The sequence below is a fragment of the Pantherophis guttatus genome, chromosome 6 (assembly GCF_059756535.1).
Source record: "Pantherophis guttatus breed Tessera chromosome 6, ASM5975653v1, whole genome shotgun sequence".
Taxonomy (NCBI): Eukaryota; Metazoa; Chordata; class Lepidosauria; order Squamata; family Colubridae; genus Pantherophis; species Pantherophis guttatus.
The window spans coordinates 14291051-14314719 of NC_142068.1; the positions used below are offsets into that span (position 1 = coordinate 14291051).

General features: G+C 39.6%; 1 protein-coding gene across 7 annotated transcripts in view; it reads left to right on the forward strand.

Moving 5' to 3' along the window:
* Positions 1-23669, forward strand: part of TBL1XR1 (TBL1X/Y related 1) — a 220624-nt gene that overhangs the window by 179545 nt on the left and 17410 nt on the right. For all 7 annotated transcript variants that reach the window (XM_034438946.3, XM_034438947.3, XM_034438948.3 and 4 more), the window contains 5 exons: positions 1109-1211; positions 14731-14876; positions 18660-18882; positions 21674-21806; positions 22628-22769. In XM_034438946.3, the coding sequence (XP_034294837.1) occupies positions 1154-1211; positions 14731-14876; positions 18660-18882; positions 21674-21806; positions 22628-22769 (702 nt within the window). In that variant the 5' untranslated portion in view covers positions 1109-1153. The remainder of the gene's footprint in view (positions 1-1108; positions 1212-14730; positions 14877-18659; positions 18883-21673; positions 21807-22627; positions 22770-23669) is intronic.

A 23669-nucleotide genomic window follows, 5' to 3' on the forward strand; every position in this document is an offset into this window, starting at 1 on the left:
ATCATAATAATGATAGTTGTAGCTAAAGTTTCATCTACATGGCAGCAAATTGGAACTGGAAGGTGTTTTGGAAGTGTTTAGAGAAGATGGCAGGACCTGATGGAGCCTTGCCTCTCTGGGAGGCTGTCACACAGTGTTGGATTAAATACTTACAAGGATAAATACTACCTTCAGTAGCAGCTCACAGTCTTGGGTGTGCAAGGAATGTTGAATATTTCCCCCTGGATAAATGCATAGGTCAGGCCAGTCCCAACTGAAAAACATGATCTTGAAGATATTTGGAAGCTAATCCATCTAGGGCTTTATAAGAGAAAACCAGCTTCTTGAATTGTACCTAGAACTCACAGAAAACTAATGCAGCATTTGCAGTACAGGTGTGAGACTGAATTATTTCCACTCCAGCAGTTTTCATATTTTGACCTATTTATCCACTCCTCCATAGTAGATTGATTAGAAACATCTTCTAAACATGTTTTTACAATGCCCCATTTCAACAATTTTATATATAGCTCTATGTTTGTGGGCAGCAGATTTCCATTGCTATCCATTCACGATAGCAGGGACACTGACACATTTTTCTTTTTTTCTTTTAACCTACCCCGAATGCTGTAAGATGTTTGCAGGATTGCAGCAATCTTATACCCCTGAAGTCTTGTCATAAATCTCATGAGATTTTGGTCAAATCATTATCATCATCATCATCATTAACAACAACAACAACATTTTAAGAAGGGCTAAGGAAGTTCCAGATGCCCATGGACATTAATGGATATGATGATCCCTCATATATGTAATGTGAAGCTTTTTCGGTAGATTACTGAACAGAAATTCATCTATTGTTAATGAGTATTCAAATGCTTGTAATCGTTCACTGAAGAAAACACAGGTAGTCTAGATAAAGTAGTAAATGGTGGTTTTGATTTTGGTTTGGTTTGGTTTTTTATGCATGGTCATTACCTGGATGCCACCTAATTATACTCTTACTAGACTTGAAAATTGTCCATTTTTAGACACAACTACATTATGAGCAATGAATCCGTTTTTTGGACAGAAATCCAGTTACCGCATATTCCTAACATGCTGTATTATTTTTTTTTATATTTTTTAGGGTTATATCCTTCATCGTGACCTCATGGTTTAAGCGGGCATAAAGATGAGTATAAGCAGTGATGAGGTTAACTTCCTCGTATATAGATATTTGCAAGAGTCCGGTGAGTAATATTTATCTGAGGAATTCATTTTGAAACTAAGAATTAAGATTAAACTGAAAAAAAAATTGAAATTCATTTTAGCCTGTCTGACAGGATTAAAGAGAAAAAAAGTACTGTTGTGTTGATTCACAGTGATTTTTCCATAGCCTTTCTTCATATATATTGGTGGAATGGCTTTAAGACATGAAAATTGGAAAGACAGTGCAGTGTTTCCATTCTTACTTGTAAATTTGTAACCCAAGAACAGTTGCGTTCTGGGGTCATTTAGGGTTTTATGTTGCCTCAATTTCTGGGGGCTGTCATTGGATATCTGGAGTACAGAATGACCAGTTGGCTGGTCACTTAACCAAGCACTGGTTTCCACCAGAGTCAAAAATAGCTATGCAGATATTTGGCAGTTGTCTGGAGGAAATGGAATCCAAAGAAATGGAGTTCCATAAAGTTAGTTGCTGCTCATGCCTGAGAATTATCCTTTCCTGGAAGAAGTAACATTTCTGCCAAAATCGGGCCTTAGGACAAGGAATGCTTGTATCCTATGGCTCATGCACCAACTACAGCTCTATCTGAACCAGGATACCCTAGAATTGTGATGGCGAACCTATGGCATATCAGTGGGCACGCCAGTTCAGCTCTGGGGCGCGTGCGCGTGCCGGCCAGCTGATTTTTGGGCTTTCTGGGCCCACCAGAAGTAGGGAAACAGGCTGTTCCTGCCTCCGGAGGGCCTGGGGTGGGGGGAGGCCTGTTTTTCTTTCTCACCTGGCTCCAGATCCTCTCTATGCACTCCTAGAGAGGCTCTGGAGGCTGTGGACAGCAAAAAAGTCACTTCCTGTCCAACCGGGAGTTGGGAAATGGGCTGTTTCAGGCCTCCAGAGGACCTCTGAGGGGTGGGGAAGGCTGTTTTCGCCCTCCCCAGATGCATAGAGAGGATCTGGAGCCAGGTGAGAAAGAAAAACGGGCCTACCGAGCCATTGAGTGCCAGGAATGGGGGGAGGGAAGGTTGTGTGCGCATGCGCGGGGCGCATAAAATTATGGGTGTGGGCATGCATGTGCGCGCACCTCCCCCGCCCCCCTTCCTGGCACGCAATGGCAAAAAGGTTAGCCATCACTGCCCTAGAAACTCCCTAATAGCCTCTTAGTTAGATGAATTTATGTGACGTCTGTCCAAGCAAGCAATCCAAAAATGGCATCTGGAATAGAGAATATAGCCAAAGTTTTTATAGGAATATAACCAAGGAGTTATAGCAGTTAAATTGTTGAACTAGTTTAGGAAAGCAGAAAGATTAATTTGTTTGTTTGTTTTGATCTAATTTATATGACCTCCCACCGCATAAAACAAACAACTCTGGATAGCTTACAACAACTTAAGCTATTTCTAGAAAAACTTCAGCCACAGAATCTCATGGATGACACTCACAACTCTCTCCTCTACACCCCTAATTGTTATGGGGATATATAGTAGGGTAAGCATATATGTTGCCTTGAGTGCCTCTTATAAAAGATGGGATATAAATTTAATAATAAAGATTGGGTGGGAAGAGTTAGGGCCCACCATTTGTATCTCATTGATAGCAGTGGTGAAATCCAATTTTTTTTAATACCAGTTCTGTGGGTATGGCTTGGTGGGCATGGTGTGGCTTGGTGGGCGTGGCAGGGGAAGGATACTGTAAAATCTCCATTTCCACCCCACTCCAGGGGAAGGTGACATTTGCTGGTTCTCCGAACTACTCAAAATGTCAGCTACCAGTTCTCCGAACTACTCAAAATTTCCACTACCGGTTCTCCAGAACCTGTCAGAACCTGCTGGATTTCCCCCCTGATTGATAGGTATTATTTACAGGAAGAAAGCCTTCTCAGTGGCATCCCCCAATTGTAATTGTTACTACTGTTTTCTTGTAAGCTGTTTTTTCCTTCTCTGAGAAGAAGAGTGATACAGAAAAACAACAGTAACAGCAACACAATTTTAGCCAGAACTGAGGTTTAAATTTGTATACTTCCATAAAACATCTACATAATGCAAATCGGTAAATGCATATTTTCAACATTTTTTTCTGGATTTCAAATCAATTTTATGTTAAATATCTGTGATCAGATTCCTAGAGTGACTTTAGCAAAGCTTCTTATTTGGTGTTACTAGGTTAAGGAAGCAAATTTATGTTAACTCGTGTAAGGACATTGAGGGTTATAATTAAGAAAATTTATGTATTCTTAGATTTTAAAATAATATGTATTTTTATGATCTGTAGACTGTTTAAATAAACTGACTGATTTTTGGTACATGGTTGGCTGACAGCTGCATTGATCCTCTTTTTTAAAAAATGATCAAACCAAAGCAATGATGCTACAGAATTCTAATTCATCAAATGTAATTACTGATGATGTTCTGTTTACAGATAGTCCTCATTTACCAATGACTCGTTCAGCAATCATTTGAAGTTACAATACTGCTGAATGAATGGTTCTTAAAACTGGCCCTCAAAGTTCCAGCTATCATAGCACCCCCGCAGACACGTGATTGCAATTCAGGTGCTTGGCAAGCATTTATGATGGTTGCACTGTCCTGCAGTCTTCTGGTCACCATTTGCAACTTTCCTTGCCAGTTTCCCATAAGCAAAGTCAATGGGAAAACCAACAGCAAGTCCCTCTGGCTTTCCTGCACTTATGCAGTGCTGCGGCATCCTCAGGCTCACATGCATCTCCCACATTTTTTTGTTTGGGATCCCCATCGCTTCCCCTCTAATAACCCACGCATCTTGGGATTACAACAGAAGCTGTGTTTGTTTGTTGCTAAATCAGGGGTGTCAAACTCGATTTCATTGAGGGCCGCATCAGGGTTGTGTTTGACCTTGGGGGGGGGGCAGGAGGAGTGGCCACCTTGACATCATTCATATTGTGGGTGCCTGTGGTGGTCCCTGTGGTCTGCTAGTGAAAATGGAGCTCGGGAGGGCCGCACGCAACTCTCCGGAGCTCCTTTTTTCCTGGCAGACTGTGGGCCGGTCCTTCATTGTTTCCAGGGTGGCCCTCGGGCCAGATTTAAGCACCCTGTGGGTTGGATGTGGCCCACGGGCCTTGAGTTTGACACCCCGTGATGCTGATATGTGACATTGTGCTCAACCACTACATCATTAGGTATGGCAATCCTAATCGCATTTCCTAATTGAGAAACAATTAGGAAACCGCATTTCCTAATTGTTCCTTGATTGAATATCTTCTTGGTGATCAACGCTACTGGTTGATCAAGATATGATGTTGTGTTTGGTCCTTTATTCCTCTGTTCTGTAAGGGCTATTAAGCCAATGGTATTTCTTGGTCATCTGGCTAAAAGTTGATTTATGTTTTGTTTTATTTTAGTTGAAAGTAATGGCATACATTCAATTTACAGATGAAACAGAGACTTTTTATTTGACATGACATAGCAAAATGGGAAACGTATGGCTATGCAGATGTTGCTTAGCTATAATTCCTAGCATGCCTCCTTGTTAACCATGCCCGGCTGTATGATTGTGCTAGCTGACCTTATATTCCCCGTTCTATGTAGAAAATGCAAGAAAGAGTAAAATTATCTCTGTCCAAACCAGTATTCATCAAGTTTATAGACCGGTGTTTCTCAATCTTGACAGCATGCCGGCTGGGGAATTCTGGGTCTTGAATTCCAGACAATTTAAAGTTGCTAAGGTTGAAAAACACTGTTATAGACTGCAGGCTATTTAATTCTTGGATACTGTGCTTGAGTATACATTCAGCTGGAAGGATCTGAAAGACTTTTTTCTGCAAAGTTTGAAATATATTTTATATGTAATTGGGAAAAAAGATGCTAGTCGGAGGCAGTCTGATTTGCATTTCTTTTAATTTTTGTCAGTGTGAGAAGAAAATCTTTTGCCTGTTGGAAATTCATCAACATATATTTGTTTATTTAAATATCTAAAATCTCCCCCCTCTCTCTCTCCCTCTCCCTCTCTCCCTCTCCCTCTCCCTCCCTTATCTCTAATGCCATTATTTTTCATCCTTCTATTTATTTAAACAAACTTGATACAACCTAAAGGTCACGAAAACAGGAGTAAAGAGCTCTGAATCCCTTCTGTTTTCATATCTGGATGCAGTATAACTTCATTGTTCAAGTAGACAGGAAAGTCATTTTAGGAAAATGGCTCTAAGATAACCCATTGTGGGAGTTGAAGTAAGCAGGTTATCTTTAATGCAGGAAACAGCAATTTAATATTTCCTTTTAATCAGGGACAAGGATACCTGAGAATTCCACTAATTGTTTCTGGTACACAGTCCCAAAAAAAGTCCCTAAGTTGTCCCTGGCTTTATGTGGAAGGATTCTCTTCTCCAATAAATTGAATGAAAATCCACAGAGATCAAATTTTTTATATTGTGAAGAAGCTGAATACTAAGGATTAATGTGAACTGAAATAATACAGGGAGATTAAATAGCAGATCTGTCATTTTCTGGCTGCAGGTCACTCAGCCTTTTGATTGTCCCTGTCTGGCCCACAGTGTATGTGGGTGGGAGGTCGCCCTCCATAACAATTCTAGTATCTTGTGTGGCCCCTAGGAAAATCAATTGCCCTCCCCTGGTATATAGGATTAAAAATGTTTTGCCAGTTTGAAGGTGTGCCTGGCTTCTAAGATGGTATCTACATTTGGCTTGGGTACTTTCAAAGCAGGGATGCGGTGGCTCAGTGGCTAAGATGCTGAGCTTGTTGATCGAAAGGTCGGCAGTTCAGCGGTTCGAATCCCTAGTGCCACATAACGGGGTGAGCTCCCATTACTTGTCCCAGCTTCTGCCAACCTAGCAGTTCGAAAGCACGTAAAAAATGCAAATAGAAATATAGGGACCACCTTTGGTGGGAAGGTAAAAGCGTTCTGTGCGCCTTTGGCATTTAGTCATGCCGGCCACATGACCACGGAATGTCTTGGGACAGCGCTGGCTCTTTGGCTTTGAAACAGAGACGAGCACCGCCCCCTAGAGTCAGGAATGACTAGCACATATGTGCGTACTCTTTTACTTTCAAAACTGTCATTTTGTTTCCTTCACATTTTCTCTCTCATCTCCCTTCCATTCTTTTAACAAAATACTCATATTCCAGCAGATCGTTGCTCTTTTCATTTTCCGTTCTCTAAATATTTTTAGCTTATATTTCTGGAAAAGTCGGGATTCCCCTGAGCATGCTGTCACTGCCATCATTTTTTGAGGGTGATGCTTTTTTAACTAGACAAGAATTGGCAGAAGATGTGAAGGACTTTGATCTACTACATTCAATTCCACCAATTCCTTTCTTGGTCTCTTTCGGCTATTATTACTGTGTTATTTCTGCTCTCCTCCCTTTGTGCTTCCCACCCTCCTTCTGACTGGGCAGGATAACTAGCATAAATAAATGACCTCATGTCGTGTTTAAATTTTCAGTTTCCTAGCTGATTTGTTCCCAGGAGCAGCAGAACGCCAAAGCAGACACTTCAGCTATATTAAGTTCTGCAACTTGTGATTAGTTGGGAGAGCATTGTGATTCTGCCCTTTCGAATAGATAACTGAAAGATGTGGGTGTCACAAGAGGAGACGAGAGATGAAACATGTATGGTTCATTATTACACAAATGACACAACGTAAAACTTTGCGTCAGCTGTTGAGGAACTAGAATGTAATAGCAGAATTGGCATGGTGATAGTTAAATGCATCATTACTGTGTCATTGTGATTTCAGAATCATTTGTTTTTTCATTTTATTTCTTACTTCGGTTTATTTTATGTTCCAGGAACATTATCTGAAGAAAGAATGAGTAATATTGATGACGTTTAATCCATAATAACACCGTAACAGTAACATGACCAGATAAAATTTATGGTAAAACAAGTATCGATGAAAATTGCTTTTATCTGGCATCCAAAACAGGAGAGGCAACAATAGTTTAATGTGTCTGTAGATAAAATTCAGAGTGCTAATCGCAGAAAAAGTTCTGGCTGCAAATATATTCTCCTTGTTCTAAACAGAGTTGAGATCCGGGGAAGTACCTCCAAGCAAATGTTAAACTTCAATGAAGTTGTAAGATCCTTGGATTCTAAACTGAATAGTCAAGTGCTAAGTTCCTTTGTTTTTTCTTCAAGAATGTCGCCCACAGATATAGACCAGGGGTCTCCAACCCTTGGTCTACTACCAGGCCGTGAGCTGTTCAGAACTGGGCCGCCTGAAGCCTGGGTGAGCATGTACATTCCAACATGTGAGCAGCAGCCAAATGTGTGTGTGCATTGCTCCATTTGCGTGAGCAGTGAGTGTGTGCCTATTGCTATGCAAATGGAGCTGTGTGTGAGCACACTTGTCCGCCACTCGCGTGGAACCGTCTTCTCTTCCCGCCCCCCCTCCCCGCCCCCATTGATCCGCAAAGCCAGAGAAGTTGGGGAACTCTCATACAAATACAGCGAATCTTTTTTATTTTACTTTTTTTTACAAAAAGAAAGAACCCTGTCTTTTCACTGTTAAATATACAACAAAAATTCTTAATTTTCTGCCTCTGCCCAACACACTTCCTTGTAATAATGATTAACCCGAATTCTTTTAGAATGTATTAAAGACTTATAGACCAAACACCACTGCTTTAAACGTGCTTGGAAATGGACTAGACATCTGTGCTTCTGGTTCCTTTTTGTTTTGTTTTTTGTATTAATTTATAGGATTAAACTTTTGCAGATCCAGCATCTGTCTCAAAAGAGTTTCTAACCTTTCACCTTGCGACAGCTGCAGCTATTTAGGTGGGAAATAAGGAGCCTGGACCAGAGATAATTATTTTGAAAACATTGACCAGTAACCAGGGTAGCAAGAGAAGCTATAGGCAGTCCATTTCAAAAAGGATGAGAAAAGAAAATATGGGATTTAATGCTGGAGCTGACCTGTATAGATCAGATTTTTGCTCTTCATAATACCTGCTTTTTGTTACAAGTAAGAATCTATATAGCTACAATAAGTGTCTTACCTGGACCAGAGATGGTATTCAGCCGGTTCGTACCGGTTCAGGCGAACCGCTAATGGCAACTGCGGGTGGGCCCGTCCACCCTCCCGGACGTAATGCTGTCCTATTTAGCCATATTTTCAAGGCTTCGCGCAAGTGCGGAAGGCACACAAGCAAAGCGCATGCACGGAATGCCGGGCGCATGTGTGGAAGACGCACACCTGGCGAACCAGTAGTAAGAATATGTGGAACCCACCACTGACCTGGACCCTGTGGTTCTTATGAGAATACACTTCAGGTAGATTGTGGCAGGGCACCTACCAACTCCATTGATGGATTAGAAATCTTTTGGTTCTCCATATCTCTCCGGCTATTGGCTTTTATCTAGCGTGTTTCTCTATTTCAGGCAAAAAGATGAATGGGTTGATTCTTTCCTAAATGCAATTTAGATATCATGCCAAAGTACAAATCCCTTAGGGTTTTCTGAAAATATTTTTTTAAAAAAAACCTTGATGTAATTGGATCATTTTAAAGTTATCTTATGTTCTTGGGAAATAAAAAGAAATGATTATTCAGAGAACTACATTTCTGGATCAGTGGGCAGGAGAGACTACTATGTGATAAATCAACTATCATTCCAGTTAATGGTTACTCCTTATATGAGGAAGAGTAGCATCCAAAAAAAGAGCTGAACAGACACATTAATGCCAGTAATGGCATGTGTGTGTGATCCTCACAGTCTTTCTATCTGCAAGATTCTTTAGTAACACTTGCACATGCTCTGTATCTGTCTGTCATCTCTGCAGAGGCCTCAGCGAGGTCCATCGCAACTTAAAACGGTCACTATAAATGATTCATCGTCATTTGAGGACTACATCTATGTCCATTTTGTTGGTGTGTATAGAATTAGAGTATCCTGAAGGTCTTAGGACAGATCCTACGTTTGTGGGGTTTCTGACTTTAACATAGTACATAAAACAAATAAGATATCATACTTTTATAAATACTACTACAAAATCCAGATTTAAAAAGAAAGACACCATAAGCCTGAAACCTCAAATTCTTCAGTTTCTAGAAACAGAACCTCTCCATTTAAAGCTGTTCTATAGAGCCTAAATAGAATGGAATGATTTCTAAATAAGCACAGACTTCTGGGTGCTTTGGCACTTAACAAGTGGGGTATTGCTTGGAGACCAAATGCACATGGGATTGTATTTCTGGCTATAATCTCAACCTTTCCATTTCGAGGTTGTGCTTCTTTCAAGCACAGATTTATGTCCCCCTTCAGAAGGGGTTAAATGAGAAGATGTGTGGCATAATTGCAAGTCATAAACTTCTGATAGAGGATTATCTCTCACTCAGCTTCCCCCCACCCTTCAATTTCTACCTCACCACAAAACCTGGCATTCAACACTTGAAAGAATCGATGGAGTTATACAGGTAGTCCTTGATTGATTTATGACCACAATAAAGGCCAACATTTTCTTTGCTAAGCGAGACAGGTGAATTTTGCTCCATTTTATGACCTTCCTTGACACAGTTGTTAAGTGAACCCCTGCCGTTGTTAAATTAGTAACACAGTTGTGAAATGAATCTGGCTTCCCCATTGACTTAGTTTGTCAGAACCGAGATGGGAAAGTTACAAATGGCGACATCACCCTACGAAATGGCAACCATCATAAATACATGCCTGCTGCCAAGCGTCCAAATTTTGATCACACAACCATGGGGAAGTTGCAAGTGGGAAAAATGGTCATAAATCACATTTTTTAAATGCCATTGTAACTTCAGTCACTAAACAAATGGTTGTAAATTGAGAACTACCTTTATTGTTTTCCCCAGAAACAATTTCACCTCTTTATCGCCACCATCATCAGATATATGTGGCCTTTTTATTCAAAAAAGATGATTAGGGGACTGGAGGCTAAAACATACGAAGAACGGTTGCAGGAACTGGGTATCTAGTTTAATGAAAAGAAGGACTAGTGGAAACATGATAGCAGTGTTCCAATATCTCGGGGCTGCCACAAAGAAGAGGGAGTCAACTATTCTCCAAAGTACCCGAGGGTAGGACAAGAAGCAATGGGTGGAAACTAATCAAGGAGAGAAGCAACCTAGAACTAAGGAGAAATTTCCTGACAGTTAGAACAATTAACCAGTGGAACAACTTGCCTCCAGAAGTAGTGAATGCTCCAACACTGGAAGTTTTTAAGAAGAGATTAGATAACCATTTGTCTGAAGTGGTACAGGGTTTCCTGCCTAAGCAGGGGGTTGGACTAGAAGACCTCCAAGGTCCCTTCCAACTCTGTTATTCTATTCTATTCTAAAATCAGCTTCTTATCTGCATTGTCTTATCAGGAACTTGGCCACGCAGTTAGCATATTTATGAAATAAACTGCCTTCTATTTTTTGCTATATGTGCACCATTCTATATATAATATATATAGTTTATAATATATGTATATTAACAAGGTCCCAGTAGGGAACATTTTGAAAGTTCTAATTACGTATGAATGGCTTAAGTTGAATCTCTTCCTCATGATGGATTTAACTTTTTCAGGGCAAAGCAAATAATGCATTTAGATCCATTAATCCTAATTTTCCTGCTTTGCAAAATGTTAATTATGCTGTTCTTGAAAGGGCGTGCAGAAATAATGCATGCCTAGTGATGGCATGCACGCACAATTAAAATGTTTTATCATGGTTAATCCTTCCTTGTATAGGCATATTCTCCCTTGTCCAATACAATTTAAAAAAGAAATGAACACAGAAAAAAAAATAATTAGCAAATACATCTCATGCCTCACCCCTTGTTTTAGGATTGGTATATTTAACCAGTGTTTACAAAAGAAATAGGTTCTTTCCAAAAGTGGGAATTAAATATAAATACCAAGAACAGTGAGTGCTTTTACTACTGCCTTCCGTTAAGCGACTTGAAGATAAATACAATTAAATACATAGATACAATTAAAAAAATAGAATCAGCAGGACATTGATAAGGCAGATGGGAACAATATTTTCAAATAACTCCCTCATACAGAAAAGCCAGCACTTATTCATCTTTTATGCTTGCTTTCTCACATTATGAAAATGAAGATATTCTAAGCATAAACACCATCTCATAGCTTGCTGTTATTCATTTGTGTCTGTGGTGAGAGTTAGCTTGTGATTTAATAAGGTGTGGAGCTACAGGTTGACTTGCAGTGACCGTTCAAAGTTAAAAAGGCACTGAAAAAAAAGTGAAATATGATTGTTCTTCACACTTGCAACCATTACAACACCCCTGTGGCCATGTGATCAAAATTCAGAGGCTCAGTAACTGGCATATATTTATGAGGGCTGTACTGTCCCAGGGTCACATCATCACCTTTTGACAAGCAAAGTCAAGGGGGAAGCCAGATTCACTTAACATCTGTGTTACTAATTCAGGAGGCAACTGGACTTTTTTGTTTTTTCTTCTGAAGAGATTTCACTTCTCATCCAAGAAGGTTCTTCAGCTCTGACAAGGATAGTGAGAAATGGAAGGAAAGAAAGAAAATCCAGTAGCCTTCTGACAAAGCACCTTTGGGACAACCATGACCTGGATGGCTGAGAATCTCTCCAGACATCTATGCTACTAACTTAATAACTGCAGTGATTCACTGAACAACTGTAGCAAAAAGGTCATAAAATGAGGCAAAAGGCGCTTAAGAACTTTCTTGCTTAGCAGTGGAAATTTTGGGATCAATTGTGTTCATAAGTCGAGGACAACCTGTAATAAAAGCTCCATTTACATAGGTGATAACTGAATTAATTCTGTTTTGATGGGATTTGGGGGGTGGCATGTGACTCTTTTCCATAATTATCTCGGCAGAGGGAATAGATCTCAAATGTGAGAGGGATCTGATAACTTCACTGAAGTTATTAGTCTTGATAGGCCCGTGTATACTAAGTAGCCATTTTTGTGAAATAGGAAGAAAAAAATGTTTTATAAGGAATGACAGCTTTATTTAAAGGCTTACTTTATCTGCTGTAACGTCTTTCTCCATGCCCACATCGTCAACACATCTGCGAGCTTTCTTTAAGTACAGCAGCTAACTAAATAGAAGCAGTTGGATTACTTTTTCCTTCTCTAGTGAAGGAGTGAAATGTTGATTGTGCAGAAGAGACCTATCTCATCTGAGAAAGGCTTTCTCAATCAAACTATTCAAGTTGTCTGTGGAAATATTTGGGATGGTGACTTGGAAGCTTCATCTATTGCAAAATGCAGATGTTGGATTGTATATTGGCCCAGATTTCAGTAGCAGTGGTGCTTACAAACCCTAAAGGGTTTTCAATATTTGAAGCCGCACTTCTTTCCTGAATAAAGCTGCCTGAGAAATTAAGATTTTATAAGGGTATGCTTCAGTGCCTCACCATTCAAAACAGAACAATATATGGAGGCACAGAAGAAATTTTCTAAGCTGTGGCAACCAAATGGAAAATGTTCCCCCTCTCGTGATTGCCCCAATATAATTTTGATTTTAGTATCAAGTGTTGAACTAACTCCCAAAGGTGCTTTTTCAAGAGGCGGCTGGACTTTCTGGTTTTTCTTTGAAGACCTTCCGCTTCTAATGGAAGAAGCTTCTTGGATGAGAAGCGAAATGTCAGAAGAGAAAAACCAGAAAGTCCAGTTGCCTCTTGAAAAAGCACCTTTGGGACAACCATGTCCTGGATAATTGAGAATCTCCATAGACATTTATTGAACTAAGTCTTCCCTCTAGATTTAATCATAGTAATATAACGGTTAGGACATCAGGCTAGAAACTTGTAGTCTGTGAGTTCCAAGTCTTTCCTTAGGCATGATGCCATGTGGGTGACCTTGAGACAGTCATTCTCTCTCAACCTTAGGAAGGAAACTGTGGCAACCTTACCTAGAATCTTTCAGGGTTTGGTCCAGCCAGTTTTGTCGGGAGACATCACTGATTTGAAGGCACCAAAACAACCACGCACATAACTTCTTGAAAAGTTTTGAGATTTTTTTTCCTGGGATCCTTGAATGCATGATGGGTTGTTGACATTTAGAAGCTTCTTTCTTTTCATATCAGTAGCACATTTCAGGTATATTATGAGGAACCTCACGGTCCATTTCCAAACTGCTGGAGATGAATTTATATAGAAGGTTTGACTGAAAATTTCAGTAATCCATTGAGGCTGCTGAGAATTGAATGGTTATATCTTAGATGTCCTTGGCTGTGACTTAATTTATACCTATTTAAAATGGTGGATTGGTTAATATTAACTAATGTTAAATATGCCTCCTTATTGTTCTATTTTAAAGCAGAACTTTAAACTTACGTTTATGTGTTATTCTTTTCAACGGTTCACACTGACTTGATGATACATGATCAATCAAGTAGCTTTTTGCTTCTTAGGCTGCATTCTGGTTTCTATTGTTTTTAATTGCTTGACAATACTTGATATAGTCTTGATTGATAGTTTCCTGTTCTTTCGTGGGCTTTTTTGTTAATCATATGAGTTTGTTTTCCTGCCGTCTTGAGATATATAATTTGATACATACAAAGAAATAGCTAATGCAAAATTTAAATGGAAGTGTAATATTGAATCAAGGTATCCATTACCTGGAGATTGATCTAACTTGGTGTTTCTAAAGAAAGATAGCAAAATATGTGTTTGGTAAACATCATTTGAGAGGATATAGGAGAAATCGGAATTCTTTGGCCATCCTTTAACTCGGATTGAACATTTAAGAAGAATGGCAATAGTCTTACTGGGTTATTATTACAAGGTTATTTGGGGCTAATTCTGTTTTGGGATTGCAAGAGTGTCCTGCTAGTTTCTGTCAAAAGGAAATCAAAAAAGAAGATAGAAAGATTTAAATAAAGTTTGAATTCACTGAATTCCATGAATGTATTTCTTAAAATAGCACCCAATATTATCCCTTTCCCATTGCTAATCCAGAAATCGAGCATAGGAGTAGAACAGTGATGGCTAACCTTTTTGTTATCATGTGCCGAAAGAGCGTGTGCCAGCATCCATAATGCAATGCATGTGTGATGCCACCCATGCGCCCCTTCCCCACGCATGTGCATGACTCCCCTGCGCATGCGCACACGACATCCTCCCATGAGCCGTTTTGGGCCTAGCAGGCTTCCCTGAAGCCTCCTGGGACTAAAAATGGGGTGCGGAGGTGCACCGTTCCCTCCTGCTCCCACGCATGCACTTGCGACTCCACCCCACCCCCACGTGCATGCACACGCGTCTCCCGTATGCCCCTCTCCTGCACATACGCGGCAGAGACCCAAAAATCAGCTGGCTGGCTGGAGTCACGCACGCATGCGCGGTGGAGCTGAACTGGAGCGACGGCTCGCATGCCTGCAGAGAGGGCTCTGCGTGCCACCTGTGGCACGCGTGCCATAGGTTCACCATCAGGGGAGTAGAGTAACACTTTAGGGATAGAATAAAATGAAACATGGACTCTTAGACCACTCAAATCTCCTTCCATATGGTTCTCCAGGGGAAGTTGTTGCTGCTTGTGACTTTACCATGTGCTCTTTCTGGAAATGAAAACATTTCTGTAATTTCTCCCTTGCCTTTAGGGTTTTCTCATTCAGCATTTACCTTCGGTATCGAGAGCCATATCAGCCAATCCAACATCAACGGTGCTCTGGTGCCCCCAGCTGCTTTGATTTCAATAATTCAAAAAGGCCTGCAGTATGTGGAGGCGGAAGTCAGTATTAATGAGGTAAGACATTTCCTCATCTACAGGACCATTGGGATGTTTTTCTTCCAGTATTCTGGACGATCTAAGCTATCCTTAGCTTCCCTTATTCTGCCTTGTTTGTGCCCTGGTGTTCTTGTATTAGACACCCTCTTCCTTATGTCTTCCTTGTTAAATAAGACTGAAGCATTTCAAACATGTTTTTTTTTTGGGTTCAGGTCAATTATTCTTTGTAATGTTTTGACTTACAGGGCTTACACTCTGGTGTACACTTACCAAATGCCTCATTCCCTGCTTAATAGTGTTGGTTATATGCTTATCAAATATTAAGGCTCTAAAAGTTCAAAGATTTTACAGTACTTATGAAGACGAAGTACACTTTAATAGTGTGTCTCCCTCGTGAAAAGAGGAAATATATATTTTTACCCAGTAAAAAACAATTTTAAGAAATCTGATGATACACTGCTATTATTATTATTATTATTATTATTATTATTATTATTATTATTTAAACATGAAACTCAGTCAACTGAACATTCAAAAATGCTTATTATTATTATTATTATTATTATTATTATTATTATTATTATTATTACTACTACTACTACTACTACTACTAGTAGTAGTAGTAGTAGTACTTCTAATACTAATCCTGTTATTGCCACAGGGCCACCTCTTTCATACTTCTTTCATACTTAATTCCCAGCAAAAATGGTAGTGAATGACAACAACTTTTCAACATCACAGTTTTGAGGGGCTTGATGATGTTATTGCCCTTCTCTTTGATTTCTGTCATCAAACATGGAATTGGTTTTTTTAATCAATAATATTCATTAAATGTTCATTCATTAAATGAACAGCCATTTGCCCAGAATGGTATCGGGTCTCCTGCTTGGACAAGGTAGTTGGACTAGAAGATCTCTAAAGTCTTTTTCAACTCTGATATTCTGTGTTCTAAATTCCCAATTTCCCGTCACATGATATGAGAATTTTAAGTTGGTGCTTTGGGTCCCCAACCAAGTCTTCATCAGGTTACTTAATGCTGCATGGTTCTTTATGCTGTCCTTGTTTCACTATAAGAAGCCTTTTTGTTACCTCAGTTGTGGTTGAGTGGCAAATGGTTTTTTTTCCTATCAGCTTTGAATATCCATCTACTTTTCTCCTTTGAGAAACTCTTCACAGCTTTCATTGTTGGAGGGAAAGGAATCCATGCTGAGTGTGAGACAGATCAGAGCATAATGAAGATAAATTAGGGACAATTCCCATCAAAGGGAGTTCCCGTAAAAAATTGTAGTCCTTGACTTATGACCACAAATAAGCCAAAAATTTCCATTGCTAAGCAAGTTAATTGTTAAGTAAATTTTGGCCCATTTTATGATTTCTTTGCTGCAGTTTAGTGCCGTTGTATCTTCAAATGGTCACTAAACAAATGGTTGCAGGTTGAGGACTACCTGTGAACATTGAAATAATTTTCTGAAAACCCCTTTAACTTGGACTTTCAGTTTGTACCTACTGCAATTATAAGTGTGTCTCTTCCCCTCCCCCACTCTCATTGGGAGTCACGTGGAATATGCATTTAATGAGTTGTTGTTATTAAAGACTTAAAGAGCTCAACAGTTGGGTTTTGTGAATATGACTTGTCCAGACATCACAATTGATCAAAGAAGCAACCAGACCTTGTCCTTCCTTACTCACACACTACACAATATTCTCCTTCTGTATTTTGGCTTAGCTTTGCTAAGTCGACAACACTGTTCTCTTGGTTTTCTCACGTTGAATTAGTTCATACTGATTTGAAGTGCTTTTAATCAGATTTTTAACTGATTTTTAATTACTCTCCTTAGTTGCCTTCATTGCCCTCTGGACAGTAAAATGGGATTGTTGTAATCTCTTCACAACAATGTGAAAGCACAGCTGCCAATTTGTTAGCTTAGTGTTGGTCTTCATAATCATAGAGTTTGTCCCAAGAATCTAGGATAACATAATGTGTCGGCATGGGATAGCAGATCCAAGAATTATGGTTTTTTGTAATTGACAGATTTTTTTAAAGTGCTATCCAATATTTTTTGATATGGTACTCAGGGTGCCAAGAATCACTGGGGCCATGACATACAATTTATGCCAAAATCTTTCAACTTTGATTTTTAGATCTTGATACTTTGTGATCTTCTCCAATTCTTTGTCTTCTAGTCTATGATTTCCTGATCTTGCCCCATCAAATATCCACACTTTCTTCTTTTCAACCACGGTTAAATCTGTTGCGTTATGTGTCAAGACTTTTATCAGTTTGTATTCAGAAATCCCATTGCTGTTACTGTGTTTCCCCGAAAATAAGACCCTGTCTTATTTTTTTTTTAATTTTTTTTTTGAACCCTGAAATAAGTGCTTGGCCTTATTGCCATGCGCTCAAAAGCCCAATTGGGGCTGTCAGGGGATGTCTTATTTTGGGGGAAACAGGGTACTATTATTATGGTTAGTAACATAGTTGAGTCAGATTAAACTGGATTTGGCATTTTTATCAACCCATTGAGTCCTTTCCAAGGACCTCGGATGGGCAGATGTTGATACACACACACACACACACACACACACACACACACACACACACACACACGTACATGTGTATAAATGTATAAATAAAATATTTGTTGGCGTTAGATATCATCACAGAATGTAAACCCTTCCAAGTAAACCCACTTCTTGCATTTGGTAGTGATTCTGTCAGTGCTAATGATGTTCAAGTGATACTCCAGATGTTTTGGGATTGCACCCAAGGCACCTATCACTATTGGTACTGGGTCTGCTTATTATTACTGTTGTTATCAGCTTTTTAAAAACACACTTGATTTTCTAAATAAGGGAACGGATGCCATCTAGTGGTATTGCAAATGCCACGTTGCCAACCTTTATCCTAGAGGTACAGACTGTAGCTTATTGATTTATATTGACTCTTCCCCAGTGTTTAAGAAGTGACAAGCAGAGGTTTCATCACTGCCTCGTCTTTAAAAATGGATGAACTCTTCAACATTTGTATCCAGTGCAACAGGAAATCTCAGTTTTTAATTACTGGCAGGATCCAGAAATAAATCCAGTGCTTGAAGGCCACTGAGAAATAGTCAATTTGAAGGCTTCCACCGGTCTGGGAATAGTACCAAGCTGAACCCATTATTGTAGGGCATATATTTGTGAGGGCACCTTGAATAGTCAGAATTGGATTCTCACACTCCAGTGCTCTTATTGGCTGCCAATCCCCGAAGGCCTCTTTGGATAGGTTATGGAAATGGTTCAGTTTAAAGTAAATCATTATTTTATAGGCTGAGCCGCTTTTATCAGCCAGCAACACAGTCAAAAGAATAAGAAGGTTACAATAAACTATTTTGTGTTAAATTTAAATTTACCGACAAAGAAATAAAGGGAGATTAGTATAGCTACTTCCGTTTGTCGCAGAAGTAACTGCCTGCAAAGGCTCCTGGATTGGGGCTGAAAGGCGAAAGCGGACTCAGTATGCTCCGTCCCATATTTAGATAGACCAGGTTGCACGATAGACCGGTCTCGCCGGAAAATCACGTATTCTGTGGCAGTTAGAGTTCGACAACTCTAAATCAACCTTAATGCCTAACTTGTGTGATTTTCAGTAAACAGGGTTAATAATTAACGCTCTGGATAATCGATGCGCCTCAGTATATTCAGGATCTGTGTCTTGTTTTCTAATTTACGTTGCAGATTTTTTTACCTGTTGCTAATGAAATATCCCCCCCCCTTTCTCCTTTTCTACTTGTCTCTTGCCTTCTACCCCTGTGTTTTTAGGATGGTACTTTGTTTGATGGCCGGCCGATAGAGTCTCTCTCGCTGATAGACGCCGTGATGCCCGATGTGGTGCAAACGAGGCAGCAGGCATACAGAGACAAACTTGCTCAGCAACAGGCAGCCGCGGCCGCAGCCGCAGCGGCTTCAACAAACCAGCAAGGATCTACGAAAAATGGTGAAAATACTGCAAACGGAGAGGAGAATGGAGCCCATACTATAGCAAGTGAGTGGAGATGCAATTAATGGATTGCGAATGATTTGGTAGGCAGCCTGAGTATGTGCTTGTGTATTTAAAAAAACTCAGTTATTCCACCTTCTGCATACAAAACCCGCTCACAACTTTTTTAAAAAAAAATTTAAAAAAATATTTTGAAATGCAATCTGTGTAGCTATTTTAAGCATTTCAACATTCAAGTCAGTCAGATGGATGAGAAGATAAATAAAGAAAAGCCAAAAGCAGAGGGGAAACACCCTACCTTATGTAGCTATTATTTGGGATTGGTTTTACAACATACAGATTTATTTTAAGCCACCATTGCCTGCCTTTCCTTTTTTTTTTTTTTTTTTTGCATTTACAAGCCCCTGTGGCCTGCTTCTGCTGGAAATTCAAAATGTTGATCTAAGGCACGGGTGTCAAACTCGCCGTGTCACTTTGCCGTCACGTGATGGCAAAGTGGGCTTGGCCTGTGCGCGTGACGCATCCGGCCCTCGGGCCGCCAGTTTGACATCCCTGATCTAAGGAAATATTTCTCAACTTTAGCAGCAGCTGGCTGGGGAATTCTGGGAGATGAAGTCCATATCTCTTAAAGTGGCCACCCTTAAGGAACAAGGAGATTGTGGTGAACGAACCCCCCCTGCTGGCGAAACAGGCAAATACTGGAGACCATGAGTCTTCCTATTCACTTCCTAGAAGTGAATATATCCAGCTGCTCCATTCAATTGCCAATTGTGCTGGAATAGCTAATTCAGTCTCTTTCACACACCCAAGCAAATGCATTAAATGTACGTGAGCACACAAAGTCCTCTTGTCTCTTAGGACTACTGTTCCACCCAGGAGTAGAAGGAATCCTCTTAAATTAGTTTGCCAGAGATCAAAGGCTATGCTTAACGTGCCTCTCATTTCATGGAAAATGAACTACGTGATCGTTTTCAACTTCTGCTCTTGTAATCCAAACATAACCTTTTAGCATTTTAATTTAATTTAATTTAAAAAAAAAAAGATTTTGATGCTAGCTCACAATAAAGCTGTTTTTGGTAAATCATCTGGTCTTGTTTACTGAGAAATATGTGCTTAATAAGTCTCTTCTTGCCAAAGAAGTATATTCCTGAGAAATATATTATATATTACTGAATCATAGCCATTGATTGGCTACGTAGTCGCAGTATTCAATTCAAGTTAGATAAACGTGATAAAACTACCAACAAGCTGTTTTTGAGAGCCAAGAAACTTCATATAAAACAGATTTTTTTTTTTTTTAAACCTTACCAGTTAATATTCTCCTCTTAGAGCATACGCAATTTTTATCATGGAGGAGGGATGGAAGAACCACACATGTACAAAGAAACATACCCTGTATAGACTTCAAAACTGTTTTAGCTTTATTTTAATTCAGACCTTTTATTCCCTTTATTACTGAATTACATCCTCATGCGTGATTTATCCATTTTTAAATATAAGACAATGATGAAAGCATTTTGTGTACTTTTTTATCCATTTGTCAATCTTAGCCTCCTTCCCCCCACCCACCCACCCAATAGAATATTCTATAGAACAAATGGGGACACGGTGGCTCAGTGGCTAAGATGCTGAGCTTGTCAATCAAAAGGTTGGCAGTTCAGCAGTTCGAATCCCTAGTGCTGCGTAACGGGATGAGCTCCCATTACTTGTCCCAGCTTCTGCCAACCTAGCAGTTCAAAAGCACGTAAAAAATGCAAGTAGAAAAATAGGGACCACTTTGGTGGGAAGGTAACAGTGTTCCGTGCACCTTTGGCGTTTAGTCATGCCAGCCACATGACCACGGAGACGTCTTCGGACAGCGCTGGCTCTTCAGCTTTGAAACGGAGATGAACACCTCCCCCTAGAGTCGGGAACAACTAGCAGGAACCTTTACCTTTATAGAACAATTATTAAGATAAGATCGTTCTAATCTGGTCAAGTGGGGTATTTAAATCAACACCTCCCTCCTTAAAGACCAACATATGAATCTACTACAACTTCTCCAAATTGGAACCTCCTGAATATTAAGGCTATTATGTGTCCTATTATTCCTGACTCAAGCTCCATGGATTTGAGTTGATGGGAACTATAGTCCAAAATTATCAAAGGACACTTTTACTTTAGGACTAAAATGTATGCACAATCAATGACAAGGATATGGAGTCTTATTTCCTTTTCAATATTCAGTTAATTTTTAAAAAAGGATATGGACTCTTATTAAGAATTCAAGTAGAGGTGTGAGATAGCACATTAACAACATATCTATGAGAGTAAAAAGAGTGAACCAAATACAAGTGGTCCTCAACTTATGACCACAATTGAGCCCAAATTTCTGCTACTTAGTGAAACATATGTTAAATGAGTTTCGCCCTGTTTTACAACTTTTCTTGCCACAGTTGTTAAGTGAATCACTGCAGCTGTTAAATTAATAACATAGTAGTTAAGTGGTTTCCCCATTGAAGGTCACAAAAATGGATCACATGATCCTAGGGCACTGCAACCGTCATAAATATGAATCCGTTGCCAAGCGTCTGAATTTGGATCACAAAGCCATAGAGACGCCACAAGGGTTGTAAGTGTGAAAAGCGATCCTAAGTCACTTTTTTCAGTGGCGTTGTAACTTTGAACAGTCACTAAATGAGCTGTCGTAAGTTGAGGACTACCTGTAATAAAAGTGATGATGTCCTTAGGTATCCCATAAGCTAGACGTAGGGCATGAATGAATAATAACAATAACAAAACAACAATAATTTAATGGCAACATACCTCCCCTTTCCTTATGGTTTCTTTTGGATAGATAATCATACAGATATGATGGAAGTGGATGGTGATGTTGAAATCCCTCCTAACAAAGCAGTGGTGCTGCGGGGTCACGAATCTGAAGTTTTCATCTGCGCCTGGAACCCTGTCAGTGATCTTTTGGCCTCAGGGTATGCTTTCCTAAAGAAGTTGAAAATGTAACCTCTCTTTTCCAGCTTTAATCCTAAAGAAAACTTCTTCATTTCCATATCTTCCTAACTTGTTGAATTGGAAATGTAGGAAACGGGAGATTTTGAGTCTGATTAGTAGCACATAGACACTTGTATGAGAAGGGGAATGTAAGACAATGCTCTTCTGGTTTAGTTGGTTGAATAGGAGCAATCAGGTTATCTTGTCTAAAGTCCAAGGAGTTTGAATCTTGTTACGGAATCATCTCTACATAGCGGATGATTTGTACAGGCAGGCCTCGAGTTATGACCATAACGGAGCTTTCAATTATGGTTGAAAGTTGTGATGGTCGAAAGCTCTCTGGTCGCATAACTGACCTGATTTTATGACCTTATTGCTTTGGTTGTTAGGTGAAGCAAAGGTTTGCTATGAACCAATTTTGGTGAAAACCATAATGAACTGCCAATTTCATTATAAAACACAGTCAAGTGACTGGGATGCTATGAGTATCCATAAATGCAGTCCAGTGGCCTAGCACTTGGAGTGTGGTCATGTGACCCAGAGGGACTCCCCAATCATCAGAACTTCAAATCCGGGTCATAAGTAACCCACAGGGAGATCTATTGGAACTTCAGATGATTACTAAGTGACTAGTTGTAAGTCGAGGTCTACTTATAACTGAATAGTTATTAAATTGCATGGTAGTACATTTTTTCTTGATGCTTTTCAAGAACACTTCATATTCTTCTTCTCTTTTTAAGTCTTTGGTGACCTTGACTGAAAAGAATTGTATTTTGTTTGAAAGAAGCTGTTTATTTTGCAGATCTGGAGATTCAACGGCAAGAATCTGGAATCTTAGTGAAAATAGTACCAGCGGATCTACGCAGCTGGTGCTTCGGCACTGTATACGAGAAGGAGGGCAAGACGTACCAAGTAACAAAGATGTAACATCTCTGGATTGGAATGTGAGCAAAAATTCCCATGTTCAAATTAGTAATCATATTTTGAGCTTCAAATACATGCATTCCTGGAGGTGACCACTTCCAGATTTCCATGAGCGCTGTAGACATATGTTTTATTCCTCTGGTGGTAGAACCAAGCCCAAGAGGTCTTCTGCTGAAGTTTCAGTGTAAGGTGTACCAGGGAGATTAAGTATACACACTCATTAATCTAGACATGTATCCCGAGTTTTTCAAAAAGTTTTCAAAATTCAGCAGTCTTTTGCAAATTGGTTTTTACTGTACTGTATGTGTCTGTGGAGATTCTCAGTCATCCAGGCCATGTTGTCCCAAAGGTGCTTTTTCAAGAGGCAACTGGACTTTCAAACAAGGTGCTTTTTCAAGAGGCAACTGGACTTTCAAACAACTTGCCTCTTGAAAAAGCACCTTTGGGATTATAGTGCATTGGAGTTATGAAACAGCAGTTGTGCCTGAAAATGTGGCTCCAGAGAATATGAAGCAAATGTGGAATAGCAGCATTTGTATGGGTGAACAAAAGCAATCTTCAAACTTTCTGGATAATCTTGCCAGAAACAAGGAACACGTTCACCTGCAATTGAATCTTTGTGCAGCAAAAAAACTCACCCCTCGAGTCAAATCAAAATGAATTAACTCAACCATCAAAAAAGTCTTTCACAGAGAAGTTTAGGGAACAACTCTCAAAAGTTCATTAAAGGAAGGATATGAAGAAATGATAGATTTGCAAGAAGATCAGTGTGAAATGAGATATTCTTTTAAAAAGTTTCTATTTTAAAATAGAAAGAGTGAAGAGAAGAGCAACAAAGATGATTAGGGGATTGGAGGCTAAAACATATGAAGAACGGTTGCAGGAACTGGGTATGTCTAGTTTGATGAAAAGAAGGACTA